This window comes from Trichosurus vulpecula, chromosome 1, assembly GCF_011100635.1.
Source record: "Trichosurus vulpecula isolate mTriVul1 chromosome 1, mTriVul1.pri, whole genome shotgun sequence".
NCBI classification, from domain to species: domain Eukaryota; kingdom Metazoa; phylum Chordata; class Mammalia; order Diprotodontia; family Phalangeridae; genus Trichosurus; species Trichosurus vulpecula.
Genome location: NC_050573.1, coordinates 75,459,001 through 75,479,646, shown reverse-complemented (window position 1 = coordinate 75,479,646; position 20,646 = coordinate 75,459,001). Strand labels below are relative to the sequence as shown.

At 48.1% G+C, this 20,646-nt stretch overlaps 1 protein-coding gene across 2 annotated transcripts in view; it reads right to left on the bottom strand.

The window, feature by feature from the left end:
- CACNA1A (calcium voltage-gated channel subunit alpha1 A) overlaps nucleotides 1-20,646 on the bottom strand; it is a 255,770-nt gene that overhangs the window by 48,261 nt on the left and 186,863 nt on the right. For both annotated transcript variants that reach the window (XM_036755983.1, XM_036755973.1), the window contains exons 24-31: nucleotides 18,816-18,922; nucleotides 10,422-10,521; nucleotides 8,467-8,627; nucleotides 7,707-7,844; nucleotides 6,791-6,992; nucleotides 5,650-5,814; nucleotides 5,274-5,384; nucleotides 2,730-2,813 (exon numbers count right to left, since the gene is read on the bottom strand). In XM_036755983.1, coding sequence (XP_036611878.1) covers nucleotides 2,730-2,813; nucleotides 5,274-5,384; nucleotides 5,650-5,814; nucleotides 6,791-6,992; nucleotides 7,707-7,844; nucleotides 8,467-8,627; nucleotides 10,422-10,521; nucleotides 18,816-18,922 — 1,068 coding nt within the window. The remainder of the gene's footprint in view (nucleotides 1-2,729; nucleotides 2,814-5,273; nucleotides 5,385-5,649; nucleotides 5,815-6,790; nucleotides 6,993-7,706; nucleotides 7,845-8,466; nucleotides 8,628-10,421; nucleotides 10,522-18,815; nucleotides 18,923-20,646) is intronic.

Below are 20,646 nucleotides of genomic sequence, written 5' to 3'. Positions count from 1 at the left end.
AGTGAGAAGGGATACAGTGTGGCTGGCCGAGCTGAGGGACTCAAGACACCCAAGCCCCAGGGTCTGCCACCTCCTAGATTCTGATTGAACCAGGCAGAGAGCTCTCTGCTCTGCCATACTAGGCTCAGCCCCAGTGTTTGACTGGGAGAGAATGATGGGATGAGTTTACCCCATGGACAATTTTCACAGCCTCCAACTGGAGGTTGAAAGGTTGGGAACCTCCAGACAAACTAGACTCTGAGAGGGCATGGGGCACCAGCAGATATGCCCATCTTTTTCCTCATTTTAGCAAGAGAGGTCACTTTTCAAAAATGGTTCTTGTTAAGGGTAGTAACAGCACTGTCACTGATGATAATCACATGAATACCAGTGCATGGCTTGGTCCCCCATCCTAATCACTGGCCCTGCTTAGGTCTGGTGCAGCTGATGGGGACAGTTTGGTTATCTAGACTTTCAGGAACCAGAGTTCATCCAAGTTGGAACAGTTGAAATGGAACATCTACCATCAGCTGAATAAGGAATGGGAAAAATCAATCAAGTCCTCTACCCTGCCTTCCAGCCAAGCCCAAGGGCTTAAGGCTTAGCCTTACCTGCATGCTCTTCCATCCCCTTCCCTCCCCCCTCTTTCCCTACAAGGCCATTAGCTCGTTGGCTTGGGCTGGGACAGCAGTCATATATATAGAAGGTAGATTTCCAGATGGGCCTTACAGGGAAACCTCAGGCCACTTGGAAAACTTCAGGGTCAAGGAGCTGGTTCAGGAGGAGACCACTCATAGACTTCAGAAAATGTATGCACCATTCTGCAGTTGCAGACGGGAGGCACACAGTATACATGTAAATGGTAGCTATAGATTTCTAACTTGAGAGTTCTTTGGGGTAAGGAAAGACCCTTCAGAAACGGGAAGCAGTGGAGATCCTTGGGCCAGGGAGCTACTTCCTTGATTTCATTTCCTCTGGGGTGGGTCCTAAACAGGAGAGGAAGGGGCTGAACAGGAGTCCCTCAGAAGGAATCTACAGCTGAGGGTTATGGGGAAGGCAGGGCTGAGGATGCTACTCTTTACCCTATCTCTTCGAGAGGGAACTGGATTGACAGCACCCTTAAACCCTCAGCCTATGACTAGGAACAGGGGGAATGGACTCAGCTCCTTTTAGAGCAATGATCCCTTTTGTAAGCAGGACTCTGTCCTACTCACCTCTCAGGATAAGGAGACAGGGCATGTTCGAAGTGGCCTCCCCCCATCCCTCCCCATTCTTTCCTAGACCTATGAAACAATCAACATCACAGAAGGGTGGGGGGAGAAGTGAAAAATGTTCACTTTTGCTGCTCAGACACACTTGGTGGAAGTTGTGGGAGACCAAAGGCTTTTAAAAGCTGCCTTCTCAGCTCTTCTTAGGAGCATCTGGACATTTTTCCTACTGCTTCCTCTAGAGTTCAGAGTCCAGCCTGCTCAAACCTTGGTCTCACCTCTCTCTGCAACCCACTTTCCCCAAAACTGACCACTTAAGTAGCTTTGGTCTTTGTAGCCTCTGCCCTCCCCTATACTCTGCTGCCCTTTAGGCCTTGTCTACATTATTCCATCTCTTGGGTGACCTCAGTCCTAGGATCACTGGTGAATGGCCAAGGAAAAAAGCCAGCAGAATGATTAGGCCCTATGGGCTTCAGCCAATTAGACCAGCTATAAAGGTAAGAGTAGGGAGAGGGGATCTCCGTGGGAAAATGCCTTAGGATCATGAGAGTCAGAGCTGGGAGGGACGTTAAAAAAAATCTAGTTCAACCTCTTTATTTTATAAGTGAGGAAACTGAGGAACAGATGTTAAATTATTTTCATAAGCCTATATTGGAAGTAAATAGACATGGGACTGTGACCCAGATCCTCTGGTTTCAAGTCTGTGCTCCTTCTATTAAATCACAGTGGCTTCTTCCAGATAGGATACTTAGGCTCAGCATAAGTGGGGGATGAGCCTAGCTCCTCTTGAATCCCCCAAATCACATTAGGGGAGAGTGTAAGTTGGCACCAGGGCAGGAGAGGTAGAAATGGGAAGAAGGAAGGGTGCTTCATGGGTACTCCCTGCTAAGCAGGAATAGGTAGGACACCTGAGGAGATGTCCTACCCTTTGATCTGGGAGCACCTTATAAGGACATCTGTCTGATGTCAGGACCAACCAACATGGTCCACAGGGAGATTATCAGTCTCCATGGGGAGATTACAATAAATGTTCCACTCCAGGTTGGCTCCCTCTGTCCCCTCTGCCTCCCAAGCTTCCATATATAATACAGGCTGGGAAGGTGGTCTCATGACCTTCAGAAGTCCCTTTCAGCTCTCAGAATCTGTGACTTATGAATACAAATTGCTTTTCATATGGCTTCTGGTCTCACATCATTGAGAAATAAAGAAGAGAGAAACAAAAAACAAAAAAGCTCTCATCCTGTATTCCTAGACCTTGGGTTTCTTCGCTGACCTCTCTCTCTACATCTTTTTAAGGGAGCACTCACTTCCTAGCCCTTCCCCTCTGTGCCCTTTGTAGCTCAGATGGCTGAGGAAGCCCTGGGCGCCAGCCAAGTCCTGAAGCTCTCTAAGAAACCACTCTTGGCCAGCTGGGTAGCCGTAGGTCTCCTTGTTGGCCTTCCTTGCCCTATTCAGTCTGGCTTTGCCCAGACCAAGGGATTGGCCCTAGGGGCCTTGCTACCTTACGGTCACAGCCCAGAGAGGAGCTAGTGTGGCACTTACCCCAAACTCGGTCACTAAAATATCAGTGATACTGCCCAGAACTGTCACAAAATCAAAGATATTCCAGGCATCCCGGAAATAATTCTAGAGAGAAAAAACAAAAACAAAAGAAAGACAAGGAGGACAACCAGCAAGAGACCAACAGCACAAATAGTCACAGCAAAACCCAGGTATGGCCAAAGCTCTAGCACTGAGGAGGAGAAAGAAAGTTGGACTGCCCCTGCCTTCCAGGCCAGAGCCTGTGCCTGCAGCCTTCCTTTTGGGTGTGTCTCCAGAGCACAAGGAAGGACCTGTCAGGGGGCTGTTTGTAAGGTTCATAGAGTTCTCCCCCCTCCCCCCAGGGGATGCTCTGGGCTCTTCCCCAGTCCCTTTACCTTCACTTTCAACCAATCCCAGCCTATTAAATACAGAATAAAGGCAACAAGGAGTCTAGAACGAAATGAAGGGCTATGGTGGTGGTACCAACTTGAAGGATTCCAACTCTCCTGAGACATACGATAAGCTCTTGATTCCCTGCTCAGTCTGTGGATTACTAGGGGCAAATCACTCCTCTCTAATTAGTTCCTTCTCAACCCAACTCCCCTTCCTGACCCCATGTCGGGGAGCTCCTCCTCTCTCCATTGACCAAATACAGGGCAATGCAAGTTCATCTTTGCCTCTACTGGAGTGAAACATGCTTTCAAATGTTCAACATAATCCCATAAGGCAAAGTAGAATAGACAGGAATTCTCCACTGATTCCAGTAAACCACATGAACATATTATCTATCTATCTATCCATCTATCCATCCATCCATCCATCCATCCATCCATCTATCTACACAGTATCAGGTGGTAATGGTCATTGGATCATAGAGCTGGAAGGGGTCGTATAGGGAAGAGACCCCAATCCCTTCACTTTATAGATGAGGAAACTGAGGTACAAAGAAGTGATTTGCCCAAGGTCACATGATTAATAAATATCCAAGGCTGGGAGTAGAACAGAATAAAAAACACCAAAAAATTCAAGATGTTGCTTTTCACCAGGATTCACTGGGACTTGGACCAGATGCAAAACATTCCCAGACTCCCAAGAAAATGAGCAGATGAAGGCACTTGGGTCTGGCCCTGGGTTTTCCTCTCCATATTCACATTGTGTCTAGCCTTAGGGAAGTGAAGGGTAGCAGCTCCTAACACTATGAGGATGCTTTTTACCAGGATAAGGACAGGGAGCAGTCCTATGATTTCATTGGTATATGTAGCTCTTGGGTGAGGAAACTCCAACAACCACTGTAGCTTGTCACCTTTTCTGCACCTTAATTGTTTAGGGTATGAAGAGGTCACGCAGTCAGTCTGTGTCAGAGACCAGATCTGAACCCAGGTCTTCCTGAGTTTGAGGCCAGCTTTCTGCCTGCTATCCCATGCTGCCTTGCTTTAAGACTCTAAAAAGAGTCCCAGCTCTCATAGAATACAAGCCCCTCTGGACTCTCTTCTACTATCTATCCTCTAGAATCTAGAGGCTCACATGGTGCCATCACTGGTAGGCCTTTGGCCTTTTGGTTCAGTTCCCCAGGAAGCTAGGTGGCCCAGTAGATGAATCACTGGTCCAGGGGTCAAGAGGACCTGAGTTCAATGTGGTTTTAGACACATTACCTTCCTGAGTGACCCAGGGCGAGTCACTTAACCTCAGCCTCTCTCAGTTTCCTCAACTGGAAAATAGAGATAATAGTAGTACCTCCCCCTCCCTCGGGGCTGTTGTGAAGATGAAATGAGATATTTGTAAAGTGCTTAGTATAGTGCCTGGTACCAAGTAGGTGCTTAATAAATGCTTATCCTCTCTCTCTCCTCCTTCCTCATCCCCTACTGTGTAATCTTCATAGGTGGGGAACTAGGGACTAGTTTAACTGAGAGAAAGCCATTTGTCTACCTTGTTTGTATGAGCTAGAAACCAAACCCAAGAGAACTTAGGGAATGATCCCAGCTCCTTTTGGAAGGGAAGATGGGGAGGTCCAGAGCCCCAGTGATGCTCTAATGTGATCTGGCCTGGCTTCTCAGTACAAGATCTACTGAGGTTCCAGTCAAGACCATAGGGAGTCACTGAGCTCCTCACACTGACCAGTGCCTGTGGTTCAGATAAGGTCAGAATCTCAGGGGTCCTTCCCCTTGCAGGAGTATACTGACTCATCCCCTTTGGCCAGTGTCAGACACAGAAAAACCCTGATAGGGGCTTTTTAATCATGAAGAATGTTCAGTATATGAACCACCATTGAGGTCAAGGCACTTGGGAATGTATCACTTGTGCGACCTTGGGAAAGTCACTTCCCTTCCTCTGGACCCTTCCCTCTTTTGTGAAATAAAGTGTATTCCATCTCTAAATCCTATGAGCCCAAGTTGTGATTATAAAATAATCAGGCTTTAAAGGTGACTGATAGCTTGAATCCCTGGCAACATGGCCAGTGGAGTTGGTGGAAATGACCCCTGGAACAGCCCTCTGGTCTCCCCTTCCCTCCCCTGCCCTGGCCTCTTCACCTTGTCTGCCATAAGCCAAGTATGTGGGTACACTTACCAGGATCCCAAAGGCCATGATTTTCAAGAGACACTCCAAAGAAAATAGGGAAGTGAAGACAATGTTGAACACTCTTAGTGCATTGTCATAAGCAATTGTGGCACCGTCAAACTAGAGGAAGGAGAGAGGGGGTGGGCATGCTGTTGACTATGGGAAGGCAAGTAGGGGCAGTCTGTTGGTTGCCCAACTCATTTTGAACCTAGGGCAAGGCTAGAGCCCTCAGTCTTCCCCCTTCACTGAAAGGCTGGCGCAGGGTCTTTGGTCTACACTGGCCCCCAGCTCTACATGGCCCAGTGCTTGGCTGGGAAGCCCTTCCCCCTCTTCCTTCCCTCTCCCCCCTCCTTCTTTCCCCCAGCAGGAGGTGGTCAGGCCTCACCTTCATCATGAGTACAATGGTGTTGAGGGCTATCATGGCCATGATTGTGTATTCAAAGGGAGGGGACACCACAAACTGCCACATGCGGTACTGGAAACTCTGCTTGTTCTGAGGCATGTGCCTTGTCAGGGGCTTGGCGCTGATGGCAAAGTCAATGCATGCCCTCTGCAGGGAAAAAGGAGGAGAGACCGATGTGAGGAAGAGGAAAATGGGAGGAGAGAGGCAGGGCGAAAGAAGGGCACAAGGGAGTGGGTAAGTGGATGGTCTGGGGGAGAAAGCAAGCAGGCTATAGTGCTCCTAGGAACCTCATTCATCCTTCCTTTGCTAACATTCATTGGATCAGCTCCATTCCCACTCCTGTCCCTCAAATTTCGGGGTGATGCCCTCTTCCTCTCTAAGCTCTGGCTTCCATTCTTTTAGTTCTCTTTTATCTAGTTTTCCACCTTCCTCAGTCCTAAACACCAGCTCAAACCAGGCAGAGCCCCAGGGAGAGATCTAACTGTAAGCCAGTGATTTATAGTTATGGCTTCTAGAGTCTGAGCCTGGTCAGAACAAGGAATGGCCCCTTTGCTTCCCAGCTTCCCATGATTTTTGTGTCCCTCACAGAAGGTGTAGCTTTGCTGTCATTACTCTGTCCTCAGGGGGCCATCTCCAGTCATCCTGATCTCTATCTTGCCACTGGACCCAGATGGCTCCAGAGGAGAAATGAGGCTGGTGACTTTGCACAGCCCTCCCTCACTTCAATTCACTTGCAAGTCATGGCATCACCTCCCTGATGTCACGGTCCTCTTTGAGAACAAAGGACAAACAACAACTCTGTCCTCAAGAACAAACCAATAATGTGAATACTAAGCCTTCCTTTGTGCTGAAATACTGAGACCTTCCCAGGGGAGATTTCATTTATCCTGCCTCTCTCTCAGAGGGAGGGAAGAGAAGGAAGGTAATCTTTTCTCTTATGGAGATATCCAAGACTTGGCCATCCACTCACTGAATTGGTGGGACCAGGGGGACAAGGACAGAATTTCAATTTCAATCAGAATTTCCCACCTCCCTGCCTTATAACTGGTGCCCCACACAAATAGCCCTATTTCCTAACTTATGAAATGAAGAGGGATGGGAAGGGATGATTAGGGGCCTGCACCTCGTTCTTCTCCAGGCTGTACTCTTCCATCATCTTGTCTCCCTGCTCCTGGAAGGTGATGATGATCAAGGCCACGAAGATGTTCACGAAGAAGAATGGAAACACCACAAAGTAGACAACATAGAAGATGGACATCTCCATCCGGTACCCAGGGCTGGGACCCTGGTTCTCAAAAGTTGCATCCACTGAGTGTTTGAGAACCCTGTTAAAAGAGGGGAAGGGGAAGATAACAGAAGAGGAGAGGACAAGATAGGATAGGGCAGGGATAAAGGGTACAAAAGGAGTGAGGCAGGATGGGATGATTGAGAGGAGATGAGATTGAGATGGGAAGGATGGGAAGATAAGAGTTGAAATCAAAGGAAGAAATATGAAGAAGTAAAAAAGAAGCATGTTAGGGCTGTAAGATCTGTCCCATAAATAACAGGGTAACCCTCCATGGTATGCTTTTGTGGACTGTAGATCTATGCTTCCTTTCTGATATGTGCAGGTGTGGTGGGTATGTGTGTGGTGCTGGGAACATCTCTGTTTGCCCCTCTGTTCTGTCCTGCTCTCCTGGGCCCTGTCCGGGCTTAGCTAGTCATTCAGGCTCCTTCGCTGAGAGCTGGGCAGAGATAGTGGTCAGTGCCTTCTCATTGAATTTGCCTGCTCCTGGGGACCGAGCCTCTGCCTCATTTTATGCTAAGAGTCCCCTCTGGCATTTCTGTCCATATATGAAACAGACACACAGATGCAGCAGGTAGAGAACCAAGGTCAACATGCACATGTGGGGTCATTTTCAAGGACACAGAAGCAGGCCTCACAAAACATCCTGGTCCTGAACTAGATGGCTCTAAGACTAAAGGTTCCACTGCCTCAAGCCTCAGAGAGGTCCCTAAGTGTCACCCAGGTGGGAAGCCAGGAGCCCCAAAACCCTTACTGTGGCCAGCCTTCTCCAGTGGACACGGTGAAAAGGGTCAGCAAAGCCCACAGCACATTGTCGTAATGAAACTCATACTTTTTCCATTCTCGATCCCTGGCTTTCACCTCATTTTTCTCATACAGGAGATACTTGCCCCTGGGAAAGAGGAATGAGGCGCAGTTAATGGACCCAGGGAGAAGCCCTCTGGTGCCATGCCCCTGGACTCTGAGAAGGAAGCAAAGGCAATCAATGGAAAAATAGCTCATCCTGGGCATTCATTGGGAGTGAGGTGGGGCATTGCGAGGTCTGGCTGTGAAGGTCCCAGTGCTATGAAAGGGGCAGGATAGGAATGAGGGGTAGGGTCAGGGGGCTGGCTAATTTCAAGTCAAGCCACATCAGCTCCCAGTATGCATGGCATGGTCAGAGTTCTTTCCTTTCATCCCAGACCTGGGAGGGAGGGGTCTCAAAGCTGGGCACATTCCCAGAGCAGCATGACTTAAAGGCCACACAGCTGCTGCTTCCCTCCCTGACCTAGGCAAAGCCTGACATGGGTCTTCAGGGAGAGAGGCCAGGAGCGTCATTTCATTGAATAGCCTAGTGAGGCAGAAAGTAGGGTCTCGCCAAGGATCAGGGTGAGGCTGGGATCATCATCCCAATTCCCAAGCCACTGCCGAATGGTCCATTTAGCAGGGTTCTTGGGGCCCCCTCCCTAGTCCAGGGCTGGAAAGCTCAGGAAGGGAGGGAAGGGGATGGGCAGGGGGTGGCAATGGGGACCCACCGGCAGTCTTTCTCAAACTCCTTGGACTCATCTGTGCAGTGGAAGAACTTGCCCTTGAAAAGCTGTACGGCCACCACGGCAAAGATGAACATGAAGAGCATGTAGACGATGAGGATGTTGAAGACGTTTTTGAGGGAATTCACCACGCAGTCAAACACGGCCTGGGGAGGGGAAGTAAGGACATAGAGTCAGGGCAGGGACCAGGATGGGGGCCTGGTGTGGAGAGTGACAGGGCAGTACACAAGAGACCCCTTGCTATCCTGCACAGTGCATCTGCAAGCTCCTGCTTCTCACAGTCTTTCCAGGGGGGAAAGGGACGGTGCCTGGGAGGTGAGACCCTCTGCTAGTAGCTTCCCTGTCCAGCCATTAGCCCCCTCCTGACTTTCCTGCAAAACTTCAACTTAGTTACACTGTCCCAGGGTAAAGACAAGGGAGACAAAGTTCCTTAGGGCTCGTATAGAAGGTTCATCCAGCCAGCCTACCTTACCAGAGTTAAGCCCATTCTCGGAGCCCTTCTTTGAGTATTGACACATATCCTCTGTCTTACCTGTTGTTTTTGCCTGCCTACGCTATGGAGCTCCCCTATGCTTTTTGGAACTAACAATCCCAACTCTCCCCTTGCTTTCTTCCCAACCCCTTGGTAGAACCAGATGCCTAGGGTCACAGCATATGGAGCCCTGGGTCTGGAATAAAGAAGACTTCAGTTCAAATCCCTCCTGAGACACTTCCTGGCTGTGTGACCTTGAGTAAGTCATTTAACCTGTTTGCCTCAGTTTCCTCATATGTAAAATGGGGATAATAACAGCATTTGCCTCATAGGATTGTTGTGAGGATCAAAAAGCTAATGACTACGAAGCGTTTAGCATAGCGGCTGCCTATAGTAAGCATTATGTGAAAGTTGTTATTAGGACAGCTAGGTGGCACAGTGGAGAGAGTGCTGGGCCTGGAGTCAGGAAGACCCGAGCTTAAATCCGGTCTCAGACATTTACTAGCTGGGTGACCCTGGGCAAGTCACTTTACCCTGTTCGCCTCAGTTTTCTCATCTGTAAAACGAGCTGGAGAAGGAAATGGCAAACCCCTCCGAGTGTCTTTGCCAAAAAAACTCAAACAGGGTCACAAAGAGTTGGCCATAACTGAAAAACAACCAAACATTATTATGGTTATTATTGTCATTATAGCAATTCCTAACCTTGTCGTCGAGCACATTTAGAGCATTCGGAGGCTTATGGGATTTCAAGCTGGGAAAGATTTCCGTGGCCATTCAGTCCAAGCCTCTCATTCTCCAGAAGAGAACGTAAGGGCCTAGAATGGTAAAGTGCTTTTCCTAAGGTTGCACAGGTAACCCTAACCATGAGCTGGGGAGCTGGTGCCCTCCAGTGCGTCTGATCCAAGGCTCTTTTCACTATACAGAGAGATGTGACGGGGCATCTTCAGTGAGCTCACTGTTTGCGCATATAAGGGGTCATCACTCCTATCATGTTATTTCTGTTCAATCATTTTTCAGTCGTGTCTGACTTTTTGTGACCCCATTTGGGGTTTTCTTGGCAAAGATGCTGGAACAGTTTGCCATTTCCTTCTCCGGCTCATTTGACAGATGAGGAAACCGAGGCCAATAGGGTTAAATGACTTGCCCAGGGTCACACAGCTAGTAAGTGTCTGAGGCCGGATTTGAATTCACCAAGATGAGCCTTCCTTGACTCTAGGCCTGGTGCTTTATCTACTGCACCACCCAGCTGCTCCTATTCCCACCATAGAGCCAAGAGAATGGAGGCACGGAGAAGTTCAAGGTCACACAGTCAGGTACTATTGCTGAGACTAGACACCTAGGTCTCCTGCCTCTGGTTCAGAGCTCTTCTCTGCGAGATTATGATGAAGGTGTTCATTTTTTTCAGATGATGCCCAGGGGCCTTAGAGCACAGTTGTGCTCCACAGTGGTCCAAACCCTCCAAACTCACCTTGAGTTTTGGCAGTCGTTTGATGGTTTTGAGAGGCCGCAGCACCCGAAGGACCCGAAGGGATTTAATTGTGTTGATATCCTTCCCTTTACTATTGCCACTGTAGGGAACAATTGAGGAGAAGAGGGCAAGAGAGAGCAAAACTCAGATTCAACATTGGGGTATTGGGGGGTCTTCAACTGGCTCTACGAAGCCCCCACCCTCAAAGAGTATGGTATGCTCAAACACCTGGGAATTAAATGAACTTAGTTTCCCCCACTTTGGAGGAGAAATAGGCTAGCTTCCCTTTTGGCCCTTTGCTCTGGAACATGTTGGAAGCTTGCTCCTTATGGTTGATTCGCAGCTCTGGGGCTTTTTTAAAAACATGGGCACTTACCAGGATGGGATCCATGAACCCTGTTAACCCCCAGTGCCTGAGGCAGCTGTGTGTGAAGACTCCTGCTTACACAGACTCTCACAGGATCACAAAACCAAACTCCCAGAAGTTGAAAGAGGCCGCAGAGGCCATCTAATCCAACCTGTCCTTTAATGGCAATCCTTAATAAATGTTCATCCAGCCTTTACTTAAAAGACCTTCAGTGACAGAGGCCCCATTGGCTGCCAAGGCAGCCCCTTCACCTTTTGGTCAGTTATAATTGGTGGGGCATTTTTCCTTCTAAGGAGCCTAAATCTGACTCTCTAACTTTTATTCACTGTCCCTGGTTCTGCCCTCTGGGACCAAGCAGAAAAAGTCTAATGATTCTTCCATAGAACAGTGTTGGGAGTACTTGAATACAGCTATTATATCTTCTCCCAGGTCTTTTCTTTTCCAGTTCTTTCTCTATCACCAGTTCTTCCAACCATCCTAACATGAGCCTCCAGTCTGCTTCCCATCTGGTTACCCTCTTCTGTATGAACTCTGGCCTGTCTCTTTGAGTACTAAGCAGGAGGGCATCACCAGAAACCCAAGCAGCTATAGAGGCCAATGTATTTGTTTTTGGATGCTAGATCTTTCTCTTCGGGATATGCAAAAAGAAGGGGCCAAAGATGAGGATGTATACTGGACACTTGTGTCTTTCCCATTCCATCTCTATTCACAAATAAAACTGTCCCAGACCCTATAAAGAACTCCAGGAAGAGGTGGTTAAGTAGCTTGCAATCAAATGCTAAACCCCAAATAGCCTGAAGTCTATGTGGGGAAAAACAAACAAAAACAAAGAGTAGGCTGCCGAGGTTGAAGCTAAGGCTTCTGTTTGGCCCTTGGTGTTTCCCCTAATGGGGGTCACTCTCCCCAGGGACTTCATATCCCTCTCCTGGAGAGCCAATCCAGCTCACAACCAACAGCACAAGGACTAGGGAATTCCAAATAAATTTGCTAAGTCCTTGGTGTGTGGTGGTTCCTTTACTGCTTCTGGTTGCTGGGACTCTGAGTGCCACAGGCTTATCCTCTACCAGACAGTTCCTTCTAAAAGCTCTGGTCCAGGACCTTGGACAGCTGTTTGGAAGGGCTGTCTCCAGAGGAAGGTAGCTCCCTTGGTTGTGCCTTAGTGGCAGGGTTAGGAGGAGAAACTGAGTAGGTCCCAGAGTGAAAAAGACGTCTTTGTTCTAGATACCTACTCTTCCCTAGGCTTTCTTTTCTCTTTTGGGAAGAAAAATGGAAGGCTAAAAAAAGTAAAGACACTTCCTGAGGGATAGACTCCTTCTTTCCTCAAGGTAAGCAGGGAAATTGAGGTGCCAATCTAGGCCCTTTCTCCAGAGCCTTGGGGGCTGTTACTTATTTACTAGTTACCATATGTTTCCTGAAGGCCACAAACGCCTATTTTTTAAAAGGCCTTAAGATTAACCGTTAGCCCTTTCCTTCTGACATTCAACAAGCTCCTCTCATCCTGCATGGCAGAATCGAACCCCTGGGGTCATCTACGGTCCTAGTAGATTGGGGACTAGCTTCGCAGTGTGTTTTCAAGGGGCAGAGGTACCAACAGATGCATGCCTTTCCCTGGGGGCAGAGGTGAGGGTGGGGGTGAGGCAGGATGTCTCAGTATTCATTGCCCTCTTATGTATGGGGGCTGAAGAATCTTGTTCAGATGAAATCCACCTACCTCCCTCAGACTTGCTCTACGGTAAATGAAGATAACATCTGGTAAGGACATACCTTTCCCTTGTCTTTCTTCACCAGTACTCCTGATACTCTTTGTATACATTTGCTATTTTTCTCACTAGCCTCATCCCCACATGGGCAACTGAGGCATACATCATCAGAACAATCCTTGAGTCAGTGGCTGGGTCAAGAAGGGAGCCAGCAATCCTGACTTTCACCTAAATGTCTGATTCAAACCCTCTTGCAGGCTTTTCTGTGATGCTCCCCAGCTTTCACATGTTTGGGGAGCAGGGTGAAAGATTGAGTCCCAGACCCTATGACTCAAAGTAACAGGTAGGCAACCACAAACATAGAAAAAGAGATAACACAGAAATAAAAGGAGTGCATTAGGGTGAGAGCGAGAGAATGAGAGAAGGAAAAAGAGAGACAGAAAGAGAGACTTTACCGTGCAGTACTCCTGTTTCACGTGGCGGTGAGAGGGAGAGACAAGTAGAGGTGAGCGACCTCAAAAGAAAAAACACACAACACATGCCTAAACAACACCTTTCTCCCTGCTTTGGCATGATGGTTTCCTCTGGACTCCAGCTCTGTCTTTGGAAGTAAGAAGATGCCTTTTTTTAATTTTAGGGGGTTGCTTTGGGTGCTAATCATGTGCTTTCTGGCCTCAGAGACCTTAGCGAAGCATCTATTTGATTAAGCAAGAGTAGAACTATAGTCTGAGAAACTGACCTCTTTACCCATTGCCTAGACATGTTCTAATTTCCCTGCTCTAATGGGCACTACTCCACAGCTGATGCAACTTCCCCATGGCTCAAGCTACCAAGAGGGTTCTGGGCTGTGTGGTTTCCAAAGGCAAGAGCACCACCTGGAGGGCCTTAGGAAGAGCTGCTTGGCTCTTAGTAAGACACCTTTCACCTGGGGGCCCAGCCCAGGGCAGACATAGAGGGAAGCCCTTCTCAAGCTGTTGCTCCAAGTGGGATGGATTTTTCTAGGGGAAAAAGGATCATAGGGTTTTGATTTAGAGCTAGAAGAGACCTCAGAGGTTATCTTGTCCAAATCCCTCATTTTATAGGTGAAAAACTGAGGTCAGATAGGCTAAGTGACTCACTTGCCCAAGGTCATTCAGGTAGTAGGAGGCAGAGCTAGGAATAAAACTCGGGTCCTCTGACTCCAAATGCAGGGCTCTTTAAGGGAGAATTCGTTACTTAGGGCATAGCAAAGATGGCCCCAAACCAGATCAGGCAATAGAGCCAGCTATAGAGAGAGGACTGGGAATAAAGGCCATCTGTCAATGGGAACTCTACTCAGTGGCCTTAACAAATAGCTTGGAAGGCCTTGAGAATATGCTGATGAAACCAAGTGCCCAAGGCAATGGGGAAGGACCAAAGACCCCTGAGATCTTTCTAATCTCAAATCCTGGACCCATAAGGGGGACTTAATTTTTTCTGGAGATCAATTTGAAATACCCCCCCCCACTTCGCTCCACCATAAATCCACCAACAATCCACCAACAAAAAGGGCAACAGCTTATGCTCCTTTTCCACATCTCAGAAACTCTCCACATTGGCCAAACACTGGCTTCTGTCACAGGCAGCTGGACAAGGACCTTTGAAGAGGAAGCAGAAGCTGGAAGCTGCCCAGAGCAGGCGCTGAGCTGAGAGGTGCCCAGCCTGGCCATGATTAGCTACATTGCCACTCTCGCTTCAGTCAGAGGAGGTGGGAGGATAACCAACCTGCCCTAGGCCCTCCTTTCCACTGGCTAGAGCAATGGATCCAGATGGGCCCTTGGCAGCAGATGGGGACTGAAGCATAATAAAACTCCAGCTGTTGAGAAATGTCCATTGCCTGGCCCTGATAAAACTGCCTCAAGCCTGTTACAATGTGATGGGGCAAATAACAGCGGGTATGACACACTTGATGGAACACACAAGAGCAACATTTATACTCTAGGTGTTGGTGTTTGGAGAGGAAGGGGAGGGGACAGCAGTGGAGGAAACGCATCCTTTTGAAGTTGAGACCCAGCCTAAGCCTTCAGCCCATTTATGGAGCTGGTTTCTTTAGCTGGTTCCTCTAGCTATGTATTGCTTTGGTGTCCTGAATCTTTATTTTCCATTTTGCTTTTTGCATAGTTGTGGACAAACCACAAGATGCTTGGGATTGGTTTCAGACTCCTAAAGGGATAATGCTTGCTTTGACTTCTGGTTTTACCTGTCTGTAGTGAGGAACCTGGAAGTTCCTGGAGTGAGCAGCACTGAAAGCAAGTGCTCCTAACAATTTTTGGCTTCATGAGGTTTGCTCAGCATCTGTTTTTTGGAGGGGTGGGTGGTGGTTGCTAAGTAGAGGGCAGAAGAGTGAAGTTGAACCAAAGGGTACAAAATTGGAAGGCAAAGAAGCAAAGGTATCTGAGTTTAGAGGGGCCCTGATTCTCCTCCAATTTTCCCCGTGGTGGCAGAGTGCCCCAAGAAATACTTAAAAGGAAAGAGGGGAAATCAGGGGCCCCTGCTAGGAAAGAGGAAATTTAGAGGCGGGGCAGAAGATTAGAAACATGCAACTAAGTAGAGAATTTGCAGGGTCATTTCCCAGGAAAGCTCAGAGGTTCCTCTCAGGTGTTAACAAGGGACATTGGGATTTAGGGCTCTCCACCCCTATCCACTCTAGGACTCAGAGATGATGCCTGGCCTCCTTACAACTCTAGGCTGAGCCCAAACCTGACTGTAAGCATCCAAAGAGCCTGGCATTTCCATTAGAAATAGGTCTCATACTCTCAGCAAGAGTAAAGACTTTCTTCCCCACTTGGATTCTCATAGGAAATAAGATCAGTCTGGAGAGTCATAGGAGATAGAGCTGGAGAGGGCCTTAGAGAAAATTTAGTCTAAACTCCTTTTACAGCTGAGGGACATTGAGGCCCTGAAATGTTAGATGATTTGTCTGAGGACACATAGGTAGTAACACAGTCAATCCTTAAACCTGGGTTCTGGCAGGAATACAGAAAACTAGAAGGAACCCCCAGAAGCCTTTCTGTCAGTAAGCCTCTGCTTTAATCACCAGACTAACTGAGGGAGAAGGCTAGTGGAGGGGGGAAGCTTTAGGATACCTCAAAACCAAAGTCTCTCCCAAATGGGTTTTGTTTCCCATCAGAGCTTTGAGGTATAGCTCAACTTACAAATGAGCTGTATTGCTGAGAGACTGAGTGCAAATCTGATTTTTGTAATTAATTTGATTTGAAATGTACTTAGGGAACTTGGTATTTGGGAAGACTCTTAGGGTAAAGCCTTTGTAAAATGAAGACTCATCCCTTCAACTGCTTGTTCGTGTGAATCCACAAGTTCATACACAGGGTTTTTTAAAGCAAGGACTAAGATGAGTAAGATCACATCTATCTTCACCAGCAACAGAATTCCAGAATGCTAGCACTTAAAGGGACCTTAGAAGTCATCCAGCCCAACTCCTTCATGGTATAACTGGGGAAACCAAGGCCCAGAGAAGCAGCCAAGGTCACATTGGTAGTAAGTATCAGAGCTAGGATATGAAGCCGGGTCTTCTGGCCGTGCCGCCTCTATTTCCCCATACTCTCACAGCCTGGGAATGGCAGAGCGGTCTTTTGACTTCCAGGCCAGTGTTCATTGCAAAGTAAAGAACTGTATTTAGATGGGACCTGGGCTAGATGTACTCTGTGGTCCCTTGGATTCCCAACTCTAGGATTCCAGGATTCTGTGCCATGGAAGAGTGGAAGGTTGGCCTCAGTGGCCTCTAAGTCCCCTTCCAACTTGGAAACTCTATGAGTTTGCTGCACTCATGAAAAAATTGACCACAGTTACTTTTGTGAAGGTTAAGTAGGCATGGTTAGGGTAGATAGTCTGAGGTCTTTTAGATTAGACCCCCCAAAAATTACTCATGAGTAAACCAAAAAGCCAGTAGCCTCTATGGCTTCCTAAAGGCCTCCCTGCAGTTACTCTCCAGGATGGGCAGGGGTTCAAGAGAGGACCGATGGGGTAGTACACTGTGTGTGCCACATCTAGTACAAACATAGGGCCTTAGGACTTAGATCTAGAACAACTTCGGACATCATCTCAGCTGACTTCCATTTTACAGATGGCAAAGCTGAGGGTCAGAGAGGCTAGGTGGTGGTTTCCTTTAGCAGTACACTGTGTGTGCCACATTTAGTACAAACATAAGGCCTTAGGACTTAAATCTAGAACAACCTCAGACATCATCTAGGCTGACCCTTCCATTTTATAGATGGCAAAGCTTAGGCCCAGAGGGGCTAGGTGGTGGTTTCCTTTGGCATCTGTCCATTATATAGTTAAGAGATCTCTTGCCCACTGGGAAGGAGACAGGGAAACCTTTTTCAGGAAAAGCTGATTCCTAGGCTGAAGATTTTCAGTGTTGGTAAAGGTTGAGAAAAGAAAGTCTTGGTTAATTTGATGATGAAGTAAACACAAAGACAATTCTGCTGAAGCCACACCCAACTAACACCCCCCGCACAATATTTCCTGTATGGACCATGATGTTATAACTGAGGGAACTGGCTAATTGGGGCAGAGCATGCAAAGGGTTTGGGCTTAGTGCTTATGAATAATGGGAATGAATGGATGTATGAAGATGAACATCTCTTCAAGGAGGGAGACCCCTACTGAACAAGAGGCAGCCCTTTCCCCTCCACATAGGGGCCCATATATCACCACTTAGCTACAGCCCAACAAATCAGAGAGATGCCTGGGCTTTTACTCATGAGGAAGGTAGAGCCATAGTGCTCACCACTTGTCCCAAAACCCAAAGGACACTTAGAACATGCATGTGTCCTTCCCTCACTGCAAGAAATTATGTTTTATTTGGGGATAGCTAGGCCTGGGACTTCCTCAGAGGCATTCCCCAACCTGGATTCACTTTTCTAGCTGCCAGACTAATTTATAGAAGATCTCTCTACTGCAGCCCTCACCAGGGCCAAAGCCCCTAACTCCAAAATGAATACTGAGAGTCAGCTTCACATCAATAGAAATTTGAGAGAGAGAGAGAGAGAGAGAGAGAGAGAGAGAGAGAGAGAGAGAGAACAGAACCAGAAATACCAGAGTCTGGATACTCAACTTTTGGCTTCATTAAGGAATCTTTTCTTCCTTTTGAGGCAATGGGGTTAAGCGACATGCCCAGGGTCACACAGCTAGTAAGTGTCTGAGACAGTATTTGAACTCAGGTCTGGTGTTCTATCCACTGTGCCACCTAGCTGCCCCAGGAATCTTTGTGTGTGTGTGTGTGTGTGCTGAGCTCAGAGCAAATCAGAATTTTTGGCTGTTTTTCACGGAATAAGTGGATACATACTAATGCTTTGGATCTATTCACATAAACAAACATCTCTGATATGGAACTGAAGGGTGGCCCATTTAAGGCCCCTGCTTAGGATTCCACTGAAAACAGGCCACCTTGCAAAATTTTAGAAACTCTTGGCTTCCAAACCAGGTATTGTATTCATTGTTTGAGTGATGACTGACCTTGTTGGCCCCTCCAGATCTTCCAGAGGGATTAAAGGCAAGGTGGGCAGGGAAAGAGGTGGTTAAGGGCCACTATAACCTCAGGGCAAAGAACCTGGGAGGGGTCCAACTAAGAGACCCTTACTTCATGGTACTGCCCCTGAAGATACTACTAAGAGTGTCACAGAAACCAAGCCCCAAGAAGCCTGGCTTCCCTTCTCAGCAAGAAGCCACCAAGGCCTGCTCACCTTGGCCCAAATATCCATGGCTTGGGCTGTCCTGTGCTAGAAGAGTTTCCACCACCTTGGAGGCTCAATGGTTGCCCACTACTCAGACATTCAAGGGCCATTTTGGAGTACCAAAATGAAGCACTGCCCTTGGGGAGGGCACAGTGCTCTGGGAATGCAGGGAGAGGTTATGTTTACGTGGGGAAGATGCACCGTGCCTACTGTGTAAGGGGGACTCTGGGCTCCAGAACCCTCATGCACATTCTGCTCCCAATTGTTTCTTTGGGGGAACCCCAAAGAGACAGCTGCTCAGGGCTGAACCCAGAGAATGAGTGAGTGAAATGGTCTGGCAGGGCTAGCCTGAGACCAGCAGCACAGCAATAGGCCTGGGTGATGAGGTTCACGCCATTGCTGTATGAGGGAGACAGAGAGGTCCTTTCCCCCCATGGTAGACATCATGCAAAAAGCCAATCCAAATCCTTCTTGGCTTCAAGGTGCATCCTGTATCCCCATTCCACCTGGCCCCATCACTACAGAGCACTCTTCCCCTGAGCCAGAGGAAAGAGCAGACCCAGGCAGGGAGGGGGGGAGGATAAGCAAGCAGGACGCTTGCCAGGAAACTTACGTGAAGGCAAATGCCACCAGAGCCCCACTGACCACAATAAAATCTAAGATGTTCCAGAGGTCCCGGAAGTATGCTCCTTGGTGGAGAACCAGCCCTAAGTCGATCATCTGTACAAAGAGAACAAGGCAGTGAATGTCCTGTGATAAATTTATATACTCTCCTTGCTCGTGGTCCACAGGCAGGGCAGCTGACCCTTGGAACGTGTCAGTGTCCATGCTTGTGATAGAGTGTGTGTGTGTGTGTGTGTGTATGCTCACACAGGTGCTCAACTTTCCATCTGCCTTTGGTGGTAGAGGGGCAAAAAGCAGACAGAGACATCCCCGATGACCAATGATCCTTGCACAGAAGTGAGCTGTATGTGGGACTAAGCCAAACTCTCCTCTTTCTAGGCCACGGCAGGTGAGAAATGAGAATGTCTCCTCTTGGAAGCCAGGCAGGGAACAGTGTAGGAGTGGTGCTGATCCTGGAGAAAGGGGGGGCAGCCAGGGCCCCCTGCTTGGATCTGGGGGCTGGGGGCTGGGTGGGGCTGCTCTCCGTCCCTGTGTTCCTGCTGAGGGAACCTGTAGCCACTGTCTTTGTATCCTGCTGTTCTCTACACTCTCCTGTCATCCTGCCTGAAGGCATTTCTTCCATAACTGTCCTGGACTTTTGTACGAAGCAGCTTCTCAGACTATGTTAGCCTGAAGCTATCTTCCAATGGTCTTTTCTGCTGACCTTTTATTTCCCCTTCCAATTTGAATTATCGGCCCAACACAGCTGCTTGCAAACTGGCAAACCAGTTCTTTTCTACTCAGGCTCTTGCTCCATTGCCAGGCAATGCTTTCCTCTTGGACTCCTCCCCACCAACCTCCCTTTTTGCCCTGGGACAATGGGGCAGGTTTAATTGTGCTTATCTCTCATTGAAAATCTTCCTACTTGGCCCCAGATAGAAGGTAAAGAAGGAAATGGTGAACCCTTACCACTATTTAAGGTATAGGTCAGGTACTACTTCCTACGCTCATTAGGTCAGTCAACAAACATTTTCTTAAATGCTTATAATGTGCCAGGCACTGTGCTAAGCACAGGGGATGCAATAAAGGCAAAAACACAATCTCTACTCTCAAGGATCTCACAGTCTAATGGAGGAGACATGTAAATCCTATGTATGTACAATAAATATACAGTAGAAATAGAGGAGAAGCTAGGAGTGTGTGTGGTGGGTGGTGGGGGGGGGAAGACCTACTGCAGGAGGGGGGTTTGAGCTGAGTCTGGAAGGAAGCCAGGAGGTAGAGGTGAAGAGGAAGCTCATTCTAAGCATGGCGGGGGGGGGGGGGGGGGGGGGGGGGGGGGGGGGGGGGATAGCCAGTTCAGAGGCATGGAGGGAGAGAGAGAGTGTCAACTGGAGAAACAGCAAAGAGGTTAATGTTGCTGGGTTGGGGTTTATGAACTGTGTGGTAGAGAATAAAGTGTGAGAAGACTGAAAAGGCAGGAAGGGCCCAGACTGTGAAAGGCTTTTTAAACCAAATAGCATTTTGTGTTTGTTCCAAGAGATCAGAGAGAACCCCTGGACACATCTGGAAGCCTTTCCTAATCTTCCTAGTCATTAGTGCCTGGTACATTCTACCTTTTCAAAAAGTCTTATATTTTCTTATCTACTATATCTTCAGGTGGAATGTAAACTCCTTGGGTGGGGGGAGGGACAAGGATTGTTTTCCCTTTCCTTCCTTTCTCTTCTCTTCCTTTTTTGTCCTTTCCCTTCCCTTCCCTCCCCTTCCTTTCCCTTCCCTTCCCTCCCTTCCCTTCCCTCCCTTTCCTTCCCCTCCCTTTCCCTCCCCTTCTCTTCCTTTCCCTT